Source organism: Zootoca vivipara, chromosome 9 (assembly GCF_965207765.1).
Source record: "Zootoca vivipara chromosome 9, rZooViv2.hap1.1, whole genome shotgun sequence".
Taxonomy (NCBI): Eukaryota; Metazoa; Chordata; class Lepidosauria; order Squamata; family Lacertidae; genus Zootoca; species Zootoca vivipara.
The window spans coordinates 55622270-55647377 of NC_142592.1; the positions used below are offsets into that span (position 1 = coordinate 55622270).

General features: G+C 42.1%; 1 protein-coding gene across 26 annotated transcripts in view; it reads left to right on the forward strand.

Annotated features, from left to right (window-relative positions):
• CACNA1C (calcium voltage-gated channel subunit alpha1 C) overlaps nt 1-25108 on the forward strand; it is a 541815-nt gene that overhangs the window by 342914 nt on the left and 173793 nt on the right. For 14 of the 26 annotated variants that reach the window (XM_088676810.1, XM_088676812.1, XM_060279995.2 and 11 more), the window contains exon 8: nt 24492-24595. The exons of 1 other annotated variant lie outside the window; for it this stretch is intronic. In XM_088676810.1, coding sequence (XP_088532936.1) covers nt 24492-24595 — 104 coding nt within the window. Of the gene's footprint in view, nt 1-24491; nt 24596-24965; nt 25070-25108 lie in introns of all 26 variants that reach the window. 11 more of the 26 variants (XM_088676811.1, XM_035127327.3, XM_088676814.1 and 8 more) reach the window with 1 other exon arrangement.

Consider the following 25108-nt stretch of genomic DNA (forward strand, 5'->3'; position numbering starts at 1 on the left):
ATGTCCTGCTCGGGAAGGATATATTTCACATTCCAACCTTTCTCTTGACCTTTTTTAATCACTTTCTTAATTATTTTGTGCTTTTCTCATTCTTTCCCTATCTGATGATTTCACCATCACCAAATCCTATTTCTCAATCAATTGTTCCCAGCTATGGAACACTGGGAGATAATATCAGCAGCAGTCCTTTGAAATAAAATTTCAGAGGTGATGATTAGAAGTGTCATAGTTCAGTAACAGAGAGAACTGTCATTTTTGAAACAGAATTCCATTCAGAATGTAGGGTTTAATTAACAGAATTTTCTTCCAAAATCAGTATTGTTTTCCAATCAGTTGGATCATATGGGAAATATGCAGAAAGAACAAATGAGTTCAGTATGGCTATTTTGCCTGCTAATTATTTGCTCAGGTCCAGTGTTTTCTTCACTAGCCAACTGTATACAGGACAATCTGTATGCAGGGACTGGGTTGGAGGTCAGCTGTTGATTGGTATAGTTTTCCCAAGAGAAACAGGAAAAAGGCCTATGTGAGTACAAAAATCTATAAGAAAATTATGGCAAAGAACAAGAGTGAGAAGCCAGTCCTTTCCTGCCTTCTCTCTTGTCATATATTGTTTTTTTGCCAGCATATACATAGTGGAAAAATGTACCTATGCTACAAATACAAATAATAGTATAACATAAAACATGCAGCACATGGGCGACACACAATGAACTCTAAAGCAATTATGCATTAATCAGCATATGTTATTTATCAAACTTCTGAGATAAATCTGTATATAAAAAGCCTTATGTGAGAGCCACAGAAACTTACAAACTGACAATTCTGAAAACAACCTGTTGATATCTAATACCAATATACTGTTAAATGTTTAACTTCATCTGACTCTCCAGTTCTGATATGTTTTCCAGATGTAAAACTCAGTCTTTAGATATTCTTTTGCATAGGTTCATAGAGGTACCAACAAAGATAAATTCAACGTTATTTCCAATACCGTGAGGTGCTAAGGATGTTGTAAACAGATGTTGCTGAAGATAAGAAAGAAGAGAAGATGTAAATGAAGAGACAGTGTTTCCTCCTGTTTCGCCCTGGCAGTCCTGTTATTTAGAATCCCACCATTTGCCCGCAATGGGGCTCGTTAACTGGGGTTTGCAGGTAGCTCACTCCCGCAATAATTCCTGGGCTTCTTCAGTAGTTCTTGATGTTTAGCTTTGTATATTTTGATATTCAATCTCATGTAGAGTACTGTTTCTTGGCTTAAGCTGAAGAATCTCAATACCAGCATATACATAGTGGCTGATATGGAAAGACAAGAACAGGCTGGTTAAGTCTAAAAAAATTTTTGGCAGGACATTCTGCAAAACAGTGGTATATAAATATGTGAATTGATTAGTAGCTGGGTTATGGGCCAGTTATGACTTATGGACTGTCAGTTGATTATTTCCAGAAAGTTTTCTAATTTTGGACTTACAATACTAGCAATTGTAGCCCACCAGTCATCCTTAGCTGAACTGAATCCCCCATACAGTACCTCAGAATTGAGTTAGTGTTGCTTGGAGTTTCATAATACTTGGGTACAAAGCTGCAACTTACATCAAAGTAACCGAAGCTGCAACCAAACTAGAAAAATGCAGGCAGAGGGCCTTCACGGTAGTGGCACCCGCCCTGTGGAACGCCCTGCCATCAGATGTCAAAGAGAAAAACAACTACCAGACCCCTGACCATTAGGTCCAGTCGCAGATGACTCTGGGGTTGCTGCACTCATCTCGCTTTACTGGTCGAGGGAGCCGGCCTACAGCTTCCGGGTCATGTGGCCAGCATGACTAAGCCGCTTCTGGTGAACCAGAGCAGCGCACAGAAACGCCTTTTACCTTCCCACCGGAGCGGTACCTATTTATCTACTTGCACTTTGACATGCTTTCGAACTGCTAGGTTGGCAGGAGCTGGGACTGAGCAATGGGAGCTCACCCCATCGCGGGGATTCGAACCGCCAACCTTCTGATCGGCAAGCCCAAGGCTCAGTGGTTTAACCCACAGTGCCACCCGTGTCCCCATAGGGAAGCTTTTAATGTTCAATAGATTATTGTATTTTAATATTCTGTTGGAAGCCGCCCAGAGTGGCTGGGGAAACCCAGCCAGATGGGCGGGGTATAAATAATAAATTATTATTATTATTATTACTAATATTCTTCAGAAAGCCGTAAATTAATAGATGCCCAGCATTTTCTACATTGAAGCTTGAAGTGTGAATAACATTACTAAAGAGCATGGAGAATGTATAGCTTATTATATTTCTCACTATCTTTCTTTTCAAGCATTTAGTTGACTATGTAAATCATTACACAACATTTTATGCATTTTATGCTGTACACACATTCACACAAAGGAATCTTACATTTCTCTGTTGGGAAATGCAAAACCCTGTGCTTGGAGAGTTGAAGCAGTACTGTAAATCTCTTTCATGATAATCAGCCTTGTAAATGTAAATACAAAATAAACGTAAGCAGAAGGGGAAAGCCCCTAGAATTTGAACTGAAATCAGCTTTAACATTTAGAGACCTAGTGTCCTGAAGAATATTTTCATGCTTACAGTCAGGGCTTTATCCCTTTCAGAGTGAATTTCCAAAGCCTGTTAAAGATGAAAAGACTTTTAAATAACTAAGGTTTCTAAGTAGCAGAGGAATAGATGGATACTTTGTAATGCTGTAGAATTTGCAATGAAATTAATAATCAACCCTCCTGTGTAAATAGCTTTTGAGCCTTATGGGTACTTTTAAAAAATGCATTTGGGAAAACAAGCAGTCTTATTTATTTATTTTTAAAAAGAACACATTTGTGCTGCTGACCAAGGTGACCCACTAGCAAATACACTATGATCAAAGTCACTTTGAAGGTCCCTTAGGGAATTTGTATAGGTCACACATAATCAGTGCTAAAATAAAATAGATTGACATATCTGACTAGGCCAGGGACTTCACCCAGTGTTTTTTCCTTATGATTTTGTAGATTTACTGGGATCTGATGACACAACTCAAATTGAATATTATTGAATATCACAAAATACATTATGCAAAATAAGGACGACAGGTTCTTATCATAGGATATAGAACCCATGTAGAATCAGTCAAGTCTAATACTATATCTTTTAAATATTAGACAAAACCATATGCTCGGTGGATGGAAACAGGTATTAAAGTCCAAGGAGGTAACTTCATAGCTGGCCAGAGAGAGCAGGAGCTAGAACTGAGAAGACAGGAAGTCGTTAAGACCTCTAAAATATTAGAGAGAAAGAGAGTTTTACATTTGCAGAAGCCATGTTGATTCTTCAGCAATACTTGTCCTTTTATATGCTTTATCGTTTTGTCTTAAATAATACTTTCCACCAATTTACCTGGACAGACATTAAGCCAAGTGGCCTGTAATTTTCTGGATCCCTTTTAAAGAACTGGTATGGAGGCCAAGCTCAGGGACACATTATGTGTTGAATCAATCTATTTCGATCACTGACCAGAGTGACATCACATGTTAGAAGATCAGCTTTTTGATATTTGAGTTCTATAAGAACTCTTGGATAGATGCCATCTGCACCTGATGGTTTGTTACTTTAAAAATTCTTAAATAATAATAATATTAATAATATTAATAATAATAATAATAATAATAATAATAATAATAATAATAATTTATTAAATTTATTATTTATACCCCGCCCATCTGGCCACTCTGGGCAGCTTCCAACAGAAGAATAAAACACAATAATCTATTAAACATTAAAAGTCTCCCTGAACAGGGCTGCCTTCAGATGTCTTCTAAAAGTCTGGTACTGTAGTTGTTTTCCTTTTTGACATCTGTTGGGAGGGCGTTCCACAGAGTAGGCGCCACCACCGAGAAGGCCCTCTGCCTAGTTCCCTGCAACTTGGCTTCTCGCAATGAGGGAACTGCCAGAAGGCCCTCGGCGCTGGACCTCAGTGTCCGGGCAGAACGATGGAGGTGGACACGCTCCTTCAGGTATACTGGACCGAGGCCATTTAGGGCTTTAAAGGTCAGCACCAACACTTTTAATTGTGCTCAGAAACATACTGGGAGCCAATGTAGATTTTTCAAGACCGGTGTTATGTGGTCTCGGCGGCCGCTCCCAGTCACCAGTCTAGCTGCCGCATTCTGGATTAGTTGTAGTTTCCGAGTCACCTTCAAAGGTAGCCCCACGTAAAGCGCATTGCAGTAGCCCAAGCGGGAGATAACTAGAGCATGCACCACTCTGGCTAGACAGTCTGCAGGCAGGTAGGGTCTCAGCCTGCGTACCAGTTGGAGCTAATAGACAGCTGCCCTGGACACAGAATTGACCTGCGCCTCCATGGACAGCTGTGAGTCCAAAATGACTCCCAGGCTGCGCACCTGGTCTTTCAGGGGCACAGTTACCCCATTCAGAACCAGGGAATCCTCCACACCTGCCCGCCTCATGTCCCCCACGAACAGTACTTCTGTCTTGTCAGGATTCAATTTCAATCTGTTAGCCGCCATCCATCCTCCAACCGCCTCCAGGCACTCACACAGGACCTTCACTGCCTTCACTGGTTCTGATTTGAAAGAGAGGTAGAGCTGGGTATCTTCCGCATACTGATGAACACCCAGCCCAAACCCCCTGATGATCTCTCCCAGCGGCTGCATGTAGATGTTAAAAAGCATGGGGGAGGCCTATTTAGCTTACTTCTTCAAATGTCCTTCCTGAAAGGTCAATTCAGGCACAGGGTTGTTTCCTACATCTTCCACAGCGTACAGACATATGCAAAGAATTCATTCAGTTTTACTACAACCTCCTTATCCTCTTTTAGCAAACATGCAACTCCTTTCTGGACTAATGGTCCAACCACCTCCCTAGTTACTATTCTGCTTCTGATGCGTTTCATAAAGTATATTGTTGGCCTTAATGTTTTTAGTGATATCCACTTTTTGCTTTGTTTCTAGTGTTATTGCCAAACTACCAGTTACTTAAATGTATGGCCACATTTCCTCACTGTGTCTCCTGGCAGTGTTTGATGAATATGTTGTCTATTTCAAGCACTGGATTAAAATACAAGTTTCACTAGGCAAACTTTAAATAGGAAATTATTGAAAATATCAAACATCATTTCTAGAAAATGTAGAAATGATGGCTGGGAGATATACTAGCAGAACTGCAAAAGGGCACCTCTGTATATGTGGATCAGGGTCTGTTGAGGATCTTGTACATTATATTCTATATGATTCACCTAGAGCCAAATTTAATCTCCCCTTTTCAGACCGCCTTAGAAGTTCAACCAGATGTCTTTAAAATTAAAAGGCTATTGGCAGATGTTCATAGGGTGGCACTATTTGTACTAGCAGCAAGAAAGACAAGGACAACCTTTATGGATAATGCAAGTGCCAAACCCTAGGGATGCTGACCAGAAGGAATGGTTTTTTGTTGTGTGCTCCCAGTACATTTCTGAGCACAATTCAAAGTTTTGGTGTTGACCTTTAAAGCCGTAAACGGCCTCGGTCCTGTATACCTGAAGGAGCGTCTCCACCCCCACTGTTCAGTCTGGACACTGAGATCCAGCACCGAGGGCCTTCTGGAGGTTCCCTCGCTACGAGAAGCCAAGTTACAGGGAACCAGGCAGAGGGCCTTCTCAGTAGTGGCAGCCACCCTGTGGAATGCCCTCCCACCAGAGGTCAAAGAGAACAACAATTACCAGACCTTTAGAAGGCATCTCAAGGCAGCCCTGTTTAGGGAAGCTTTTAATGTTTGATGGATTTCTGTATTTTAGTATTTTGTTGGAAGCCGCCCAGAGTGGCTGGGGGAACCCAGCCAGATGGGCGGGGTATAAATAATAAATTATTATTATTATTATCATCATTATTATTATTTATTGTGTGTGTGTTTTTCTGGACATTGTACATCTGTCTTAGTCTAGTGCATGTAAAGTCTGTCGTTCTGTAGTTATGTGATTTGTGCTTATATTGTATTGTGATAGCCATTGGCTATAAACAATAAAAATCTATTGACTGACTGATTGAATGATTGATTGAGAAAATATATGAAGTGTAGGCTACTGTGAACAGGATGGGCTGGCAGTATTTATGTGGTCCCCCATTCAGATTCAGATCTGCTTTGTTTCACCAAGGTGGCTGAATCATGTGGTTTCAGACTATGCCCTGTGACCTGTTCTATACTATTTATTTAAAGCATTTTTACCCTGCTTATCACCTAAAAAGACTTGCAGAGTGTGGTTTACAGAACAGGAGAAAAAAAACAAAAAATGACAGTCCCTCTCCTCACAAAAGGATTCAATATGGCTAACCTCAAAAACACCCACCCACCCCACTCACACATGAAAACAAAGTTCACCACAGCCAATCACAAACAAGCAACCACACCCTAGGCCAACCCCAACTTCTCTCACCACCAAAGGTACAGAAGCGAATAGCAAAAAGAACCTGCACAAATGATGCTGACATAAAACCCCACACATGCATTAAATAAAATAGAAACATTGCCACCTGACCCCACCCCCACTCACCATGGCCCCCTCCACCTCTTTCCACCCTTTCTTCCTAATTTACCATAACACTAATGTCTCAACAAATGAAACTGACCTGTAGAAAATGTAACTTGAAAAATAGACATTGCACATATTTTGTAAACCAAGAAATCTTTAATAAAAATACATTAAAAAATAAAACAAAAGGATTAACAGAGACAGGGAGAGAAATAGGAGGAGAGGGGTGGGGGAACCACATTCAGATATCAATTCTTAAAGTTACAGTTCTCAGGTCTGAAGCTGAGATGGAAATAGTTCAGGTAGTTTGATGGAATGGTTACTGCTAGAAGACACGGAAAGATAGGCAGAGCCAGGTGGTCTCTCAGAAGAGCTGTTAGAATAGTCTTGAGCAGGCATAGGCAAACTCTGATGTTTGGGACTAAAATTCCCATCATCCTTAGCTAACAGGACCAGTAGTCAGGGATGATGGGAATTGTAGTCCCAAACATCTGGAGGGCCAGAGTTTGCCTATGCCTGGCCTTGAGTCTCTTTTCTCCTTTGGCTGGAGCCTAATGGAGTGCCTGCTGCTAGGTGATAGCTGAGTTGCTAGCCCAGAGTTTTGCTTCAGAAGCAATGGCCTTGCACAGATTTTACCTACAACACTAGAGGCCCCAGTTAAAGATCTCTAAGGAACAAAAGGCAGGCTTAAGCAGTATGTGGACCGAGAACTCCCAGAAGTGCAAGCTGGATTTCGAAAGGGCAGAGGAACCAGAGACCAAATAGCAAACATGCGCTGGATTATGGAGAAAGCTAGAGAGTTCCAGAAAAACGTCTACTTCTGCTTCATTGACTATGCAAAAGCCGTCGACCACAGCAAACTATGGCAAGTTCTTAAAGAAATGGGAGTGCCTGATCACCTCATCTGTCTCCTGAGAAATCTCTATGTGGGACAAGAAGCTACAGTTAGAACTGGATATGGAACAACTGAGTGGTTCAAAATTGGGAAAGGAGTAAGACAAGGTTGTATATTGTCTCCCTGCTTATTTAACTTATATGCAGAATTCATCATGCGAAAGGCTGGACTAGATGAATCCCAAGCCGGAATTAAGATTGCCGGAAGAAATATCAACAACCTCAGATATGCAGATGACACAACCTTGATGGCAGAAAGCGAGGAGGAATTAAAGAACCTTTTAATGAGGGTGAAAGAGGAGAGCGCAAAATATGGTCTGAAGCTCAACATCAAAAAAACCAAGATCATGGCCACTGGTCCCATCACCTCCTGGCAAATAGAAGGGGAAGAAATGGAGGCAGTGAGAGATTTTACTTTCTTGGGCTCCTTGATCACTGCAGATGGTGACAGCAGTCACGAAATTAAAAGACGCCTGCTTCTTGGGAGAAAAGCAATGACAAACCTAGACAGCATCTTAAAAAGCAGAGACATCACCTTGCCGACAAAGGTCCGTATAGTTAAAGCTATGGTTTTCCCAGTAGTGATGTATGGAAGTGAGAGCTGGACCATAAAGAAGGCTGATCGCCGAAGAATTGATGCTTTTGAATTATGGTGCTGGAGGAGACTCTTGAGAGTCCCATGGTCTGCAAGAAGATCAAACCTATCCATTCTTAAGGAAATCAGCCCTGAGTGCTCATTGGAAGGACAGGTCGTGAAGCTGAGGCTCCAATACTTTGGCCACCTCATGAGAAGAGAAGAATCCTTGGAAAAGACCCTGATATTGGGAAAGATTGAGGGCACTAGGAGAAGGGGACGTCAGAGGACAAGATGGTTGGACAGTGTTCTCGAAGCTACGAACATGAGTTTGACCAAACTGCGGGAGGCAGTGCAAGACAGGAGTGCCTGGCGTGCTATGGTCCATGGGGTCACGAAGAGTCGGACACGACTAAACGACTAAACAACAACAAGGAACGAAACATGCCCCCATAGTGGCATCATAGAATATTCAGCCCATTACCTTTTTTGGGGGGGTGTCCCTAAAATTGATTGATCCTTGGTATTAGATGAAATCTAAGAACCTTTTGGTTGGGATGGGCTTACCTTAAAGTGGTTAAGGATCCTGCCCCCCCCCCAATAAATAAGACAGATCTACAATGTCCAGACTAAGACAGATCTGCAATGTCCAGGGGAAAACACACATCAAATAAATATACTTTGTTGTTGTTTCACACAATGGCTGCCCTGAACAACCCAGTGGTGTTTGCTATATTTTGGAACATTTGTCCAAAGGGATTGATGCTATGTTAATAAAGTAGCAACATTTCTTGGGGGAGGCAGGAGATGACTGCCCTTAATAAATAAGAAATCTGTGCCTCCTTGCCTGCATGTTAAGGCCACCCCACCTGAAAGTTCATATAATTCATTCCCACGGTGTTGCTTTGTGAAGGATGAATAGTTCCCACTCTTAATAGAAAATGCTTGGTTTCGAGATAGTTGGGGCAAGGCAAGGGGATTGTCATTGGAAATGTGTTGAATGCAAAAATGTTAGACAAGTACAGGGGTACCTCGGGTTAAGCTGATCTTAACCTGAGGTACCACTTTAGCTAATGGGGCCTCCCACTGCTGCTGCACTGCCACCACACAATTTCTGTTCTCATCCTGAAGCAAAGTTCTTAACAGGAGGTACTATTTCTGGGTTAGCGGAGTCTGTAACCTGAAGCGTCTGTAACCCGAGGTACCACTGTACTTATTCTCATTTTCCCTGGCCAATCACTCAATGTTTAGGTTGTATAGTAGATCTAAAGACTTAATCCTTTCACAAATCCTTATCAGACGTCTATCTAAGCAACTGTATCCCTCTGGGGTGGAGTGTTTAGGTTAGTTCATCAGGAACCATTATAAATCAATGGATTAGTTGCAGGCTCCTTGGGATGGTTTTCTGCAGTTAGATAAGGGTCTCTGGCAATGCCTTGCTTTCTCTTGGCTTATTGCACTTTGGGAGAGAAGTAAATTTGTTGGTTGAAAAAATAGCTCCCCTCCACCTCTGCTGTTATTACTGGCAGAGAGCCAGAATAATAATAATAATAATAATAATAATAATAATAATAATAATAATAATAATAATAATAAATTTTTATTTTTTATTTTTTAAACATACTTTTTATTAATTTTACAAAATACAAAAAAGACGGTACATACATAAACACCTTTTCCACCTCCTTCCCACCCACCCCCATGGGTCCTCCCCTGCCACAGAAGTATCCCATGTAGGTGAACAGTCAGAGATGGTCCATTTTATGCTTGGATTTCTGTCCTCCTCCCCCTCCCCTGACCCCAAAGCCCCCCCCTGCCACCAGGGGGCTCCAGTAAACCAGGGCAGTACGCAGGAGGCCATCCATCCAACCATCTATTGTCATACCAAAAAAAGAGAGAAAAATAGAAATAGGAAAAAAAAAGAGAAAAAAGAAAGGGCAAAAAAAGAGAAAAAAACAATACAATTTTTTTTTCCTTACATTCATAATTGTAAAACCATATTTTGTGGGCTTCCCCTCCCTCCCCCCTTCCCCGGTTTTCATCCCTTTTTTATCATCTTCAACAGTTTCTTACTTTATAAAAATACACCTTTATATCTTATACAACTTATAAATCAATTGTTATCATTTTCACCTAATATCCAAATCACTGAAAAATCAAACTCCCATTTTATTTTCCCGTGCCTAATTTATACTCCCTCTATAAGCCTCCATATTTTCACATTTTTCCAAAATCCATTCACTTTTAAAACTATAACTATTCTTAATTTAACCTTACATCCCCGATTACCGGCTCCACCCCCCCAATCCAGCAAATTCCATAATCAGCAGACCAGTTATAAACCTGTTAATCCATCCTTATAATCACAACTTCACTTTCCCTTCACCCCACCCCCTGTTTACAGTCTTTTGCCATCCAGGCCACCATACAAGGCCCCTGAATTTCTTCTCTTCTCTGCATATTTTTTCCTTCTTCCCTGTGGGCATTCTGGAATTCCAATAATACCAATCGTGCCCCCCTCGAAGGCAGGGCGCTCCATCCAACTTTTTGTAGAGTAAGGTCATCATTTTTTTGTGGTGGGCTTCATTTTGTGTTGAATCATCACAGTCCTCATCTTCAACTTTTCCTTCCAAATCACAGTCACCATCATTGTCATTCTCACATTCATCTTTTTCAGTTTCAGTTTCAAAAGCTTCATCTTCTAAAAAATCATATTCTGCCATCACCATCTGAAATTGTTGCTGTAACTCTTGCCGTTGTGTCTCCTCTTGACATAGTTCTATTCTTGTTTCCCACATTAAGGTCAAAACAGACCGCTGGAACTCAGGGGAACACTTTTTTGTTGACATAGTTCAATCCTGCCAAGGTCAAAACTTATCACGTGGGGTGGAATATGATCACAGTTTATTTTCTCGACTCCATTTTTAACAAACTGGCTGCATTCTTCAAGTCTTATTAACAATAAAGTTCGAACTCATTTCACAAACATTTAAACCAAAAAAAGAATTTCCACAAAGTCCAGAAATACAAAATAAAATAAAAATTGACTTATAAATCCTGATCAACTCACTGGGTTGTCTGGGCTGCCGGCTCCCGAGGAAAAGAAAGGTTTTTCTTAGTCTTTACCTCTTGCTGCAGGGCACTCACAACCACAGTCCCTCTTCCCTTTCACCCTGCATTTAGGGGAGATTCTCTTTGATGCCTCTGAGGGATCCTTTTAAATTGAAATCTTCTGTTTACGGCTTCGGGATTCTATTTACTGTCTCTTTTGTTGCCGTGGGGGGGGGGTGGCTTCCTCTTTTCTCCCCTCTCTCCCAGATCCAAATTATTTTGTAATCCAAATCGTGAGGTTACTTACAGTCTTGTTTCCAATCGTTATATTTTTGGAAGAATCCAGCGCTCTCCGCCTTCGGCTCGAAGCTTCTCCCCGCTAGGATAACGTTGCCGCTCAAAATGCCCCCCGCGACTTCTACCCTCCTCGCTCCGGAGCTCTTATTAGAGCTGACCGGAGGGTTGGGGAGTCCGGATTCGGGCTCTGCTGAGCAAAATTTGCCCCCGGGACACCCTTCCCGGGGTTCTAAGGGGCGCAGCGTCGCTTTCGCTGCCCTCCCCACTCCTAACAGGGACGGGCCGTCTCGGAGACGAGACGAGACCCCGCCGATCGGCGCTGGCGCTGAACCGGAAGCAATAATAAATTTTTATTTATACCCCGCCCTCCCCAGTCAAAAACCGGGCTCAGGGCGGCTGACACCAACAGAATTACAATAAAACATAAAAACAATTAGTTAAAATACAGATTAAAATACAGTATTAAAATTTAAAATGCAGCCTCATTTCAAGTAGGCCATAAATCCAAGCCATGAGGGAGGAAACACAGGGGTCAGGCCGAGTCTAACCCAAAGGCCAGGCGGAACAGCTCTGTCTTGCAGGCCCTGCGGAAAGATGACAGATCCTGCAGGGCCCTGGTCTCCTGGGAAAGAGCGTTCCACCAGGTTGGGGCCAGTACTGAAAAGGCCCTGGCTCTTGTAGAGGCCAATCTAGCCATCTTATGACTCGGGATCTCCAGAATATTATTATTTGTGGACCTTAAGGTCCTCCGTGGGGCATACCAGGAGAGGCGGTCCCGTAGGTACGAGGGTCCCAAGTCGCATAGGGCTTTGAAGGTCAAAACCAGCACCTTAAACCTGATCCTGTACTCCACCGGGAGCCAGTGCAGCTGGTAAAGCACTGGATGAATGTGATCCCGCGGCCGGGACCCTGTAAGGAGCCTCGCCGCGGCATTCTGCACCCGCTGGAGTTTCTGGGTCAGCTTTAAGGGCAACCCTGCGTAGAGCGAGTTACAATAGTCAAGCCTGGAGGTGATCGTCACATGGATCACTGTGGCCAGATCGGGGCGAGAGAGGTAAGGGACCAACTGCTTGATACGGCGGAGATGGAAAAATGCCACCTTTGCTGTGGATGCAACCTGCGCCTCCATGGAAAGGGAGGCGTCAAAGGTTACACCCAAACTCTTGACAGAAGGCGCTGGTACCAATTGAGCCCCTGCAAAAGATGGAAGTTGGCCCCCCCAACCCCATGTCGCCCCGACCCAGCCAGAGGACCTCTGTCTTCGAAGGATTTAGCTTCAGTCGGCTCCCACGTAGCCATCCAGCCACAGCTTCCAAGCACCTGGTGAGTGTGTCCGGGGCTGAGGCAGTGCAGCCGTCCATCAACAGATAGATCTGGGTGTCATCAGCATATTGATGACAACCCAGCCCCAAACTCCGGACAATCTGGGCAAGGGGGCGCATAAAGATATTAAAAAGAATTGGGGAAAGGATTGCGCCTTGCGGGACTCCACACACTAAGGGGTGCCGCGGCGACAACTCCCTCCCTAGCGCCACCCTCTGTCCCCGACCTGAGATGAAGGAACGCAGCCATTGTTGGACTGTGCCCTGAATCCCCACGTCGGCAAGGCGGTGGTCTAAAAGTTCATGATCGACCATATCGAAGGCTGCTGACAGATCTAAAAGAATCAGCAGTCCCGACCCACCTCGATCCAGCTGTCTACGGAGATCATCTGTTAAGGCGACCAGAGCTGTCTCGGTCCCATGACCAGGGCGAAAGCCGGACTGAAATGGATCTAGAGCCGATGTTTCATCCAGAAACCTACCAAGCTGTTCGGCAACCACTCTCTCAATTATCTTACCCAGGTACGGAAGATTCGAAACCGGGCAATAATTGGATAGATCTAAAGGATCTAGAGATGTTTTCTTTAAGAGTGGACGCACCACTGCTTCCTTCAACTCCTCTGGGAAAGTCCCTGTGCCCAGGGACAAGTTGATGATCTCACCCAGGGGGGCCCGTACCTCATCTGGACACGCTCTAATCAGCCAAGACGGGCACGGGTCCAGGGAGCAAGTGGTGGGCCTTCCAGCTCGGAGGAATCTGTCTACATCGGCAGGGAGTATCTGATCGAATTGGTCCAATACTGAACTCGAAGACAGTTGAGGGGCCTCCAGTTCCGTTATTGCATCCAAATTGGCAGGGAGGTCACGGCGGAGTGTCAAGACTTTCTCCGCAAAAAAGCTCGCAAATGCCTCACAGCTATGGGTCAAATTTGTATTTAAATTTGGCTGATCCTCTAGGGTTGTTAGAGACCTAATTATTCTAAAAAGTTGTGCTGGGCGAGAGCTAGCGGATGCGATGGAAGCTGAGAAGTAGGACTTTTTTGCAGCTTTCACCGCCATCTCATAGGCTTTCATAAGTTTCCTGTAAGATGTTCTTGAGGCTCCGTCGTGAGCACGCCGCCATACTCGCTCTAGCCGTCTAAGGTCCCGCTTCATTTTCCGAAGCTCCTCAGTAAACCCAGGGGCCCGGTTTCGGCGGGGTCGCAGAGGGCGCTTAGGTGCGATCTCATTGATGGCCGCCAAGAGCCGGTTATTCCAGTTCTCGACCAGCTCTTCTAATGAGCCGCCAGGGGGAGCAGGGTCCCGCAAGGCCTGACGGAATCCGTCAGGATCCATCAGCCTTTGCGGGCGAGCCCAAATAGGCTCGCCACCCAAGCAGGGGAGGGGCGGGAAGTCAATCCTGGCTTTCAGAGCGTAGTGATCAGACCATGGCACTTCCACAGTTGGGGACATGATCACGTCTATACCCACACCAAAGATCAAATCCAGCGTGTGGCCTGCTTGATGTGTGGGACCCAAAACAAACTGGGAGAGCCCTAGTGTCGCCATGGAAGACACCAGATCCGGAACCCGTGAGGAGGGGGTGGCATCTGCATGGATGTTGAAGTCCCCCAAAACCAGTAGGTTAGGGAACTCCAAGGCCCAGCCTGCCACCACCTCCAGCAGGTCCGACAGGGTGGCTGCTGGTGCGCTAGGTGGTCGGTACACCAGCCAGACAGCCAAGCCCCCCTTGGTGCCCCACACTAGGCCAACACATTCAATGCCGGTGATTGATGGTGATGGCAGAGCCCTGAAAGAGCAATCCTCCCGGATTAACAGCACTACCCCTCCCCCCGACCCACAGTCCGCGACTGGTGGAGGACGGAGAAGCCCGGGGGTGTTATCTCATGCAGGGCAACTACTTCGCCTTCACGCACCCAGGTCTCAGTCACGCAAGCCAGAATAGCTTGCTAACAGCCTGGTTCACTGCTAGGTGACTCCTTGCTTTTAATATTTTGTTCTCAGAGAGCAGACTCAGACTGCATCTGTAAAAATAAAAAGACAGGTTTCTGTATCAAAAAGCATTACTTGAGATGTTGCCCAGTTTATTTACTTGTATTGCCAGAAATATAGATGGGACGCCAGTACAAATATTTCCATGTACTGTATGTGTCCATTCCTTATACAGTGAATAACAGTGAATTTCATTGCTGGACCATATATTACACAAAGTGGCACCTCCCTCCTTAATAGAGGCAGTTGAATTGCACTGAGTTGCTAATTGCTTTTGCATTCATTAGTTTTATCCTGCAAAGATTTAACTGTCTCATCATGAAGGAAATAAAAATGAAAGTTTATATGATTAAAAAACAACCCCTAATACTTTGAGCAAATAAAAATCAGAGCAAGTTTTGCAAAGGATTGGAGCTCATATTGTGTATCATTAAAATATTTTCTACCTGGAAATCTGGACATTTTCTTTCTTTCTAAAAGAAGTGTTCTTCCTCATTTCTATTCTGGGCTACTGTAACCACAGAGCAAAATGTTCTGTTGGCTTTGTCTTTAATGGCCCCCTGACCCTAGGCAAATTTATTTGGGAGTTAATAGTACAATGCTCTGCATGTTTACTCAGAAATCCAGTTGGGTGTCATTGGGGTGTATTTCATCACAGTAAGTGTGTTTAGATTGCAGTCCTAGTCAGTTAGGGGGTACTCAAGGTTACGCAGGACCGGCACCTCTTTTATTGTTAAAAAGTGTGACACTTACTGTAACAACTTCATGGTGAGTACCAGCACCTATTTTTCTCTTCCCCTCCCGTCCGAGCTCTGCACTCTTTCTCTCCCCCCCCAACTCTGTTCTCTCTCTTCCCCTCCTGCCTGAACTTTGCGCTCTTTCCATGGGCCGTGGTGCATTTTGTGGGTGCCCAGCCCCTATTATGGGAAATTTTGTGGGTGCTCGAGCACCCAGAGCCCTGAGGAGATTGTGCCTATGTGTGGTGTGCATTTTCTAGTGGGGTGGGGTAGAATTTGTCCTTTTAGTTGTTTTGTACATTGTTGTTTTTTCCTTTGCTTTTTAATTGATTTTACAAGTTTGTATTTTATCTTAAGTTACTTTGAGACTTTAAAAATAAAATGACAAGCAAATGTGAATAATAATACTAATAGGTTGATGATTGGTGCCAGATTGTGCAGACAAGAATTAAAGGGCTGGCGGTCAGCTACCAAATGATATAATGTGATACAACACAGGCAGAACACGAAGGCACAGAAATAACCAAAGTCTTACTGTATTAATAGGAAATAAGGTAAACGCAAAGTACAGACGATACACGGTGGATCAGCAACGACGCGACAGACAGGTTGCCGGCGTTTAAGACCTGTTTCATCCAATATTGGGCTTCTTCAGTGGTATCTTCTTTCTGTTATTTTAATACATTCAAATTAAGTTCGTTAGTATTTAAACAAAATATCTAAATAGGTGTTTGGACAAACGAATTTGTACAGGCAATACTTACAGTGAAAGTACAGTTTCTTATTTAGGCTTAGGCCACAGTGTTTTCTTGTTAATTTTTCAAAATCACTAACAACAAAAATAAGATACTGATTTCAGTTACACATTATTAAGAACAGATATCTAAACCAAACATATTAGAAATTAATGCTTACACATCTTGTATTCTTTGTATTCTTAGTTAGAATGTGTTATTTTGGTACATTCAAATTAAATTCGTTAGTATATTCAAATTGGTGTTTGGACAAACGAATTTATACAAGCAATACTTACAATGAAAGTACAGTTTCTTATTTAGGCTTAGGCCCCAGAGTTTCCTTGTTAATTTTTCAAAATCACTAACAACAAAAATAAGATACTGATTTCAGTTACACATTATTAAGAACAGATATCTAAACCAAACATATCAGAAATTAATACTTACACATCTTGTATTCTTTATATTCTTAGTTAGAGGAGAATGTGGTGGCCTAAGCAAGATTGCTCTGTTTGAATCACATATATTTACACACAGGGAACTCCTTCCCAGGAGATAAGCAATTAGGGAGGGACGGGCAGAATTCAAGTACTGCAAAGACTTACAGAGTTGATGTATGGTTAAATGAATACTGAGAGATCCAGATCTGAATTGAGGCCATACGGTTGTAATGTCTTAAGCATGAAGATTAATTTGGTTTCTTGTTGCCTGAGAATCTTTAAAATATCCTGTTTATGGTATTTTTTAGGGGTATACTGCCAGATGCCAAAAAACATGAAGTCTGAATCACTATGCTTCTTTTGTAGGAAGTGAGGTGTGAGGGGAGCTTCCATAACTTGGTTACGGAAGCGTGATCTATGCTCCCCTATGCGAACCTTAAGGGGTCGCGTAGTGCTTCCTATGTACAGTTTGTTGCAGGGACACCGGATGCAATATACCACATTTTTAGAATTGCAGGTTGTCATCGAATTAATCTTGAAGGTAAACTGGGTATGTTCACTCCTAAGCTCCTTGACTGGTAAACTGTAGGGACACAAATTGCAGGAGCCGCACCTGTAGTGGCCTTTGGTGATGATAGATGACGGTTCTAGGCAATCTGCTTTCACCAGTTGATTGCGTAGGGTCCCTTTCTTTCTAAACCCTAAGAGCGGGGGATCTTTACAGCCAGGAATGTCTTCCACAATGTGCCAGTGTTTATATATTATGTTTCTGATATGATGGGCTAGGGGAGTGAAATCCATCCCCATAACTAAACGGGAGGATTTTCTGTTGGTGTTGTCAGATGGTGTTGCAAGTAACTCTTCCCTGTTGCGACTGTCGACGCGTTTGTATGCGTCTTGTATAATGTAATCAGGGTAGCCCCGATTCGTGAGGGCTTCTCCTAGCTTGTGAGCAGCATTGCGGTAGTCTTTCTCAACGGTAGCATTCCTTTTGAGCCTGATTAATTGTCCGTACGGTAAATTCCTTCTCAAATGTGATGGGTGGCTGGAAGAATAATGGAGTAGGGAGTAGCGATCCGTTAGCTTTTTGTACGGTTTGAATGCCAGGGACTTTTTGGTCGGAAATATAAACAATTACGTCCAAAAAATGAATTTCTTTGTGATGATGCTGGCATGTAAATTTTAAATGGGGATCCAGAGTATTCACCCATTCTAGAAATGCTGTGCACGTTCCTTCAGATTTAAAAATTATAAACAAATCATCAATGTATCTTTTGATCAAAATAATATCCTGTGAATAAGGGTTAGAGTCAGAAAAAAATGTTTGTTTTCAAAATCAATCATATGAATATTGGCCACCGAAGGGGCCAGAGCCGCTCCCATAGCGACACCCTGAGTTTGGAGATAAAAGTCATTTTTATACCGGAAGAAATTATTTTCAAAAACAATATCCAATAATTGGATTAAAAAATGATATGGCGGATTTTGATCAAAATAATATCCTGTGAATAAGGGTTCCACCGTGTATCGCCTGTACTTTGCGTTTACCTTATTTCCTATTAATACAGTAAGACTTTGGTTATTTCTGTGCCTTCGTGTTCTGCCTGTGTTGTATCACATTGGAACTCTGCACGTTTTGGCAGCATTGGCCCATTGTTTCAGCTTTGGATTCACCAAATGATATAAGGCAAGATTTCTACTGCTACTATTCATAAAAATAGAATGCCCTGTGTGGAACACAACTTGGAACAGGTGTTACATAGAGCTAGGCAGGCCCATGTTCTTAGCTGAAATTAAAGGCGGCTTTTCTTGCTTTGGCCACCATGTGAGTGATGCTGCAGCATTGCAGAGACTGAGGCAGGAGCACATTCAGAGTGAGAGCTGCTCTAGTGGTTTGAGTGCCCCCAACACCTTGCACCCTATCAGGACACCCTGCTTCTACTGATTTCTATATTTACTTTTACCACAAGATGAGATCAGTTCCTTTTGTCAAGTTTTCAAGTTTTAAAATTCAGATGTGGAAGTTTTGGGCACTGCTGACAATATGAAGTTTCACCAAATGCAGTTCCGTGTTTCTGCATGTACCACAGATTATCTCATAATAGAACTAAGATGCTGGTAGATGAACATCTTTTCTTGGTGCAGTTCATGCAACTCATAAATAAGAAATCCACATTGCACCAAATGTACTATTAAGGACCAAACAACTTTTTATGATGGAACAGTTATAATAAATACGTGTGTGTGTGTGTGTGTGTGTGTGTGTGTGTTTTTAAAATGAACAGTATTGAAAACATCCTGGCAGATTTCATGGTCTGGTTAGGCAGTACGTGAGTGCATCAAATATTACTCTGTGCAGGTTCTTCATCTTAGTAGAGAAACTACGAAAGACTAGACTTTGGACTCAGCTTGTTGTTGTTTAGTCGTCTTAGTCGTGTTTGACTCTCCGTGACCCCATGAAGCAGAGACTCAGCTATACAGCTGCAAATAAAACATTTTAAGTGTGTTTTAAGTGCAATATACAATGTGACACTAGATGGTGATGGTGAGCCTTATGGAAATTCAATGTATTTTTAAAAATGCTTTTAGAAAAGGCATTTTCAGAATGGTTCTTATATGCATGTAGATTCCACCCTGATCAGTAAAAAAAGTTCTGCAGGAAAAAGCCTACATCTGCTGTCAAGGATTTGGGTTTGTGAATAATGGCTGCATATTGGCAAATTGCCAATATTTTTTTTAAAAAACAAACATAGATTCAGGGTGCTCCTTTTCATAATAGAAAAATAATGTTCTGCTGATGGTCTCATGAGACTTTAGAAACAAGTCCTCCTTACAAGAAATCAGAAGTCCTTCATAGCAAGCACTTTGTATAGAGGCCAAGTATCCATGAAATAGCTATTGTAGCTCTATAAAATATATTTTAATGTCATTTGTCACATATCCTATAATTGGTCCATCCCTGCCCCACACCAGGGTGAAGGATACATTATGTCAGTTTCAAATAAGTATAGGAATTTGGCATTGTTTATCTGCACTACAAATATACAAAGAACTAAACTGCAAAGAAACATTTCTGTGGTACAGCAGGACTGATTTTCCATTTACTGCTTCTCTGGCAGTAGCTCTGCTCCAGTTCTGGTAGCTTGATAATTGTACAAACACAGTTGAACAGAGGGAGTCTATCTGCAGGATGAAAAGTCTGCTTGCTCTGTTTTTCCTAATTTTAGCAGCTTTTCTTAGCCCTATACAGTACAAGTTCCATACTTAAAGGACTAGCTCATTCTGTATAATCCTGGAATCCCTTATTGGAACTACCACCAAAATCTACTGAGATTGGTGTCCCTACTTGATTCCCGTACATACCCAGTAGATCCCTACAGTCTGCAGGTTCCAAATATCTCAGGAACCTGCTCCACAGTAACTTATAGCAGAGCTTTTAGCACGGCTGCCCCTATTCTGTAAAATAACAGTCCTTTCATGATATGACAGGCATTTTCCAGAAACAATTAGAATATTCCTGTTCCAACAGACTTTCCCAGATGGATAATTGGGGCTTTTCCATACAGTGGCGTAGCAATGGGGGCGATGGGGGCGGGTCGCCCCGGGTGCCACCCTGGAGGGGGGGGATAACACTTGGTGCCCCTCCCCGCTGGGGAACTTTTTTTTCTGTTGCATGAGATTTTTAAACTGTTTTTATATGTTCTTTCAATGCTGATTTCATATCTGAAGTCGGTTTTGTTCTGTAAGCTCTAGTTTTTTTGCAATTCATGTTTTTCACTTTTCGCCAGAGCCGCGTGGGGGGATGACAAAAAAAAAACCACACCGGGTACCACCTGGGCTTGCTACGCCTCTGTTTCCATCACTATCTGTTTTGTATTGTTTTAGTTTTGTTTTAAATCTGTTGTTTAAATCTGCTGTTTTCTGCATTTTTAGTAGTTTTTCTTGCACGTTGCCTTGAGACAATTGTGGTGACTATAACTACTGTTATTATTGGTGGGGACTCAGGAAAGGAGCCCATTATGAGAAACTCCTTCTCTTGGAGATCTTCTGCTCTCCTCTTTATTGGTCTTCTAACACTCACGAAAGACCTGGTTGTTTTTTGCACTGACCAGTGGCTGCATTTCTGCTCTTTCTTGATACTGTTGTTCTGTTGCTGTTTCCTTTTGTGGTTTTAAATAGATTTAATTTGTGTTATATTGTTCATTAATGATGTTAGCTGAGTTGGAGGATAAATAAATTGTGCAACAAGATTAAATAAAAAACAGAAAGCTACAAAGTGACTGACATAGTACCATGGTAGGTGCTGTCACACTAAGGGCTAATCCAGACTTCATTTTGCACCACACTTTCCAGGCACAGATCCACGTTTTGTAGACCACATAGGTTTTCTTTTATCCCACCGCTTTTCTGAGAAAACCCTTTGTTCAACACTGAATCGGAAGAAGTTGACACAATTTGCTCACTAAGGCTGCAGTCTAACCATCCTGATGTTGATGACTATTAAAATGAATTGCAGGCCTCCATCAGCAGAGAGGGGCGCCACTGTTGAAGGAGAGGGCTCTGCTATGAGTGGCTGGGAAGCTACTCCTGGTGGCCCTCCTCCTGGGCAGCATTTTACCACCCTGTTCTTTAATTTATATTAGATTGGCACTGAATGGCTCACAGAGAGAGAGAGAGAGAGAGAGAGAGAGAGAGAGAGAGAGAGAGAGAGAGAGAGCACTTAAATTAAGGAGTTTTATCATGGCAATTTAAAAATTGTTTTTAAAAACTGCTTCCTTTCCAACTCCAGCCATTTTAGCAACATGTCTGTTGTTTTCAGTTAGAGACTTCTGATGTAAAACACGTCTGTTCCAGTAATGCAGCACTTTGTAGCAAGGCATAGCAGAAATCAGCCATAAACAGCTTCAGTAAGTACTATGGTGCAGATTAAACAATTGATTTAAGCAGTGGCTGCTCAGGTGAATTGTACCCTTCCCTGCCCACATGACTTTGTCATGTCCACTAGAGTGAACAGAATGTGTTAAGATGCACCCGTAGAAAAATCACAATATTCCCAAGAGGGTAGAAAATCAGTTGCAATTTGCATTTGTAGCTTAAAATAGAAGAACAGTGATTATAGCTCTAGGAGCAACCTAAAGCTTTTGGTCTACCCCTTTCTCAGCTCTTCAGAAAATAATCCTCAGGGTAACAACCATAGTGGCAGCAGAGGATAGGACAGGTATCACTGAGTCTGAAGAGAGCTACTTTCTTTACAGCTGGCAGCATAGGGAGAGGTTTTTCCACAACTGAGAAGTTTTAGGAACCCTTCATAATATTCTTTGAAAAATTAAAAAAAATTCATTGCACTGCAGCATTAGTATATTCACATCCCTCTTTGATGAGAAAACAGCAGCTCCCCATTTTCAGAGAGGCAGCAGCTTTGGCAGTGGCAGGCGAAAGGATTTGTGAAATTTCAGCAACCACTTTGTCCTTTGCATGGGGACTAGATAATGAACAAATACCAAGCAGGGGTTGTAAAACATTCACAAAAGCAAAGCAAAAGCATGCCCCATTTTTATTCCATCTATGATATGTTTTATAGGTTAATGCGAGAAACAGGATGTGAGCATCATTAGTTTGACCCAATGTATTCATTTGTCCAACACTCTTCCCTCCCTTTTCTTTTTGCCACTCAAGTGACTCTACACAGTGTAGAAACGTCCTCATGGTGTCAGCATTCATTGTTCCTAATAAGAACAGAGGAAACTGACATACTGAGTCAGACTATCAGTCCACGTAGCTCAGAATTCTGTGCACTGTCTGACTGGCAGTGCTTCTTCAGGATTTCAGGGGGGCATGTTCCCAGCTCTTCCTGGAGATACCAGGGACTGAATCTAGGACCTTCTGCATGCAGAAGCATTGAGCTATGGCTACCTCCCTGGGTTTATACAGGTTTGCTTTGAATACAATAGCTTTAAATCTTTTGTAATCATTTGAAATTGAGGAGACAACCTGTTCAGTTGCCACAAGAAAGTTCAGGTGTCATGGTGCTATAGGAAAAAGTGGAAGTCTTAGATATGAAATGTCAAAATTATACTTCTTTCCCTGCTTTTTTTTTTAAAAAAATAACAGATGGAAGCTGGAGACAGGAAAATTGTTCTGCTTTAGGAATGTGCTACTTGAAGCCATTGCTTCAGACTCTTTCATAAGAATGCTGGGCTTGATGTAGAATTATTATTATTATTTATTTTATTTCTATACCGCCCTATACCCGAAGGTCTCAGGGCGGTTCACATAAAGGATCACATACATAAAATCAAAATACAACAATAACCCAATAAATAAAACCCTATTATGTGCACCAACTTTATTTTGTCACAGCTCAGGATACAAGGAGTCCCTTGCATTCATGCAAAGGATGCTATTGGGAGAGTGCACAAGTTAATTATGGATAGGGCAGTTAGCCTTTATAACATAAAAGTTTTAAATACATTTATGAATGAAAATCAAGAGCAGAGGATTTGATTGTAGCTATGCAGGGAGTTTTACCTTCTACAGAATGAATTCCTGGAATTTTTTTTTAAAAGTTACAGGTAGGTAGCCGTGTTGGTCTGACGTAGTCGAAACAAAAAATAAAAAAAATTCCTTCGAGTAGCACCTGAGAGACCAACTAAGTTTGTCATAGGTATGAGCTTTCGTGTGCATGCACTTTCTGAAGAAGTGTGCATGCACACGAAAGCTCATACCTATGACAAACTTAGTTGGTCTCTAAGGTGCTACTGGAAGGAATTTTTTAATTTTTTGTTTCGACTACATCAGACCAACACGGCTACCTACCTGTAACTAGTACTATGGAAGGCACCACATTGAGCCGCATGAAATGGAAGTCCATCAACCTCACCAAGAAACTTGCACAGGTACAGACTGACATCTTCTTTCTAACTAAATACAAGAACCTGGACATTATACCCAAGGGTCTTAGAATTAAGAACCCTCTACAATCCACTTATCCTACTGAATATGCAAGGAAACTATGCCTTTATCGAAGAAGCTGCTAAAACATCTGATCGTTCTGAAGAAGTGTGCATGCACATGAAAGCTCATACCTATGACAAACTTAATTGGTCTCTAAGGTGCTACTGGAAGGATTTTATTTTTTTTAATGCTGTGGTTCAGCCTTGCTGTGCCAATGGGAAGCATTCCCAAAGCAGAAGGAAACATGTTAACGACTTGAAGATATTTACTGAAATATATGTACATAATGCACTTTAGTATAAAAACAGTGGTAATCACAGCGCATTTCCTTAACCCTGGTCTCCAAATTGGGTAGTTCTGTACAAATGGTTACTCCGAAAACAACAAAAATAAACGTTTGAATGTATAAACAAAACTAGATTGTTGCTGATGCACCACCCAAACTGTATTCAGTGTGACCATCTGCTTTGATAGCGCACCAAATTGGTCGGGGGGGGGCACACAGAGGAAAGGGTTTTCTTAACTTTGTTGTTGTTATTATTTTAAAAATGTAATCTCTATCCAATTGTTCACAAATATATTATGTCTATATTTTGTAACTGAGGGTTTCTTCCCCCCTTATTCCTCTATATTTTAATATGCTGAAGGCTATAAATAATAATCTAAACAAAGGATCACTGGAGTAACTGAAGTTCTGTTCATCACCTAGCGCATAATGTTATGCTTCTCTTATATCAATGAGTAAAATAGGTGGTTTCAAATATCTCTGGTTTAATTTCGCTCTCATGGACACATTCTGTTTTCACATGGTATTTTAAGCCAAAGGCCCTTCAAAACAGCTAAAATTAAGTATTAGCTAAAGTATGTCCAACTATCTCTTTTATCCACAGGCCTTATTTGCAAACCTTTCTGTCTTCCTTCCCTAATCCATTCTGCTTTCTGTCTCTATCTTCTAACTATCCTCCATCTTTCCAGATGCAGGACGCTATGGGCTATGAGTTACCCTGGGTGTACTTTGTCAGTCTGGTCATCTTTGGATCCTTTTTCGTTCTTAATCTGGTTCTTGGTGTGTTGAGCGGGTAAGCTGCTGGTTTTGGTGTTATTTTTTCCCCCTCATGCTGCAGGGCAAGACTCCAGAATCAGGGTTCTTCTGTGTCACCAGAATCCTTTAATTGTCACAAGCAAAACCAAGGGTTATATTTGTTATGATTCTACATCAATTCCCCAATGTACTGCAAGTTACATTGCAGTATACAGTGGTAGGAAATTCACTTGGTAAGGTGACCAAATACTTAACTCAATCTAGACTAAAGTAGGTAGAAAATTTACTTCCTGGTTGGTTGAACCGAACAACAAATTCAGCACTGGTGACTCAAGTTCCCTTCAACTGGAGCCTTGTAATGCTCAGGAATGGAACTTTCCACACTAATTATCATTCCACTCTTCCAGGTCAATGATGCCATAGGAAGGGACTGGCCCTGGATCTATTTTGTTACACTAATCATCATAGGGTCATTTTTTGTACTTAACTTGGTTCTTGGTGTACTTAGCGGGTAAGCAGTACCTGGAAAAATGTTTGGAATCATTATTGT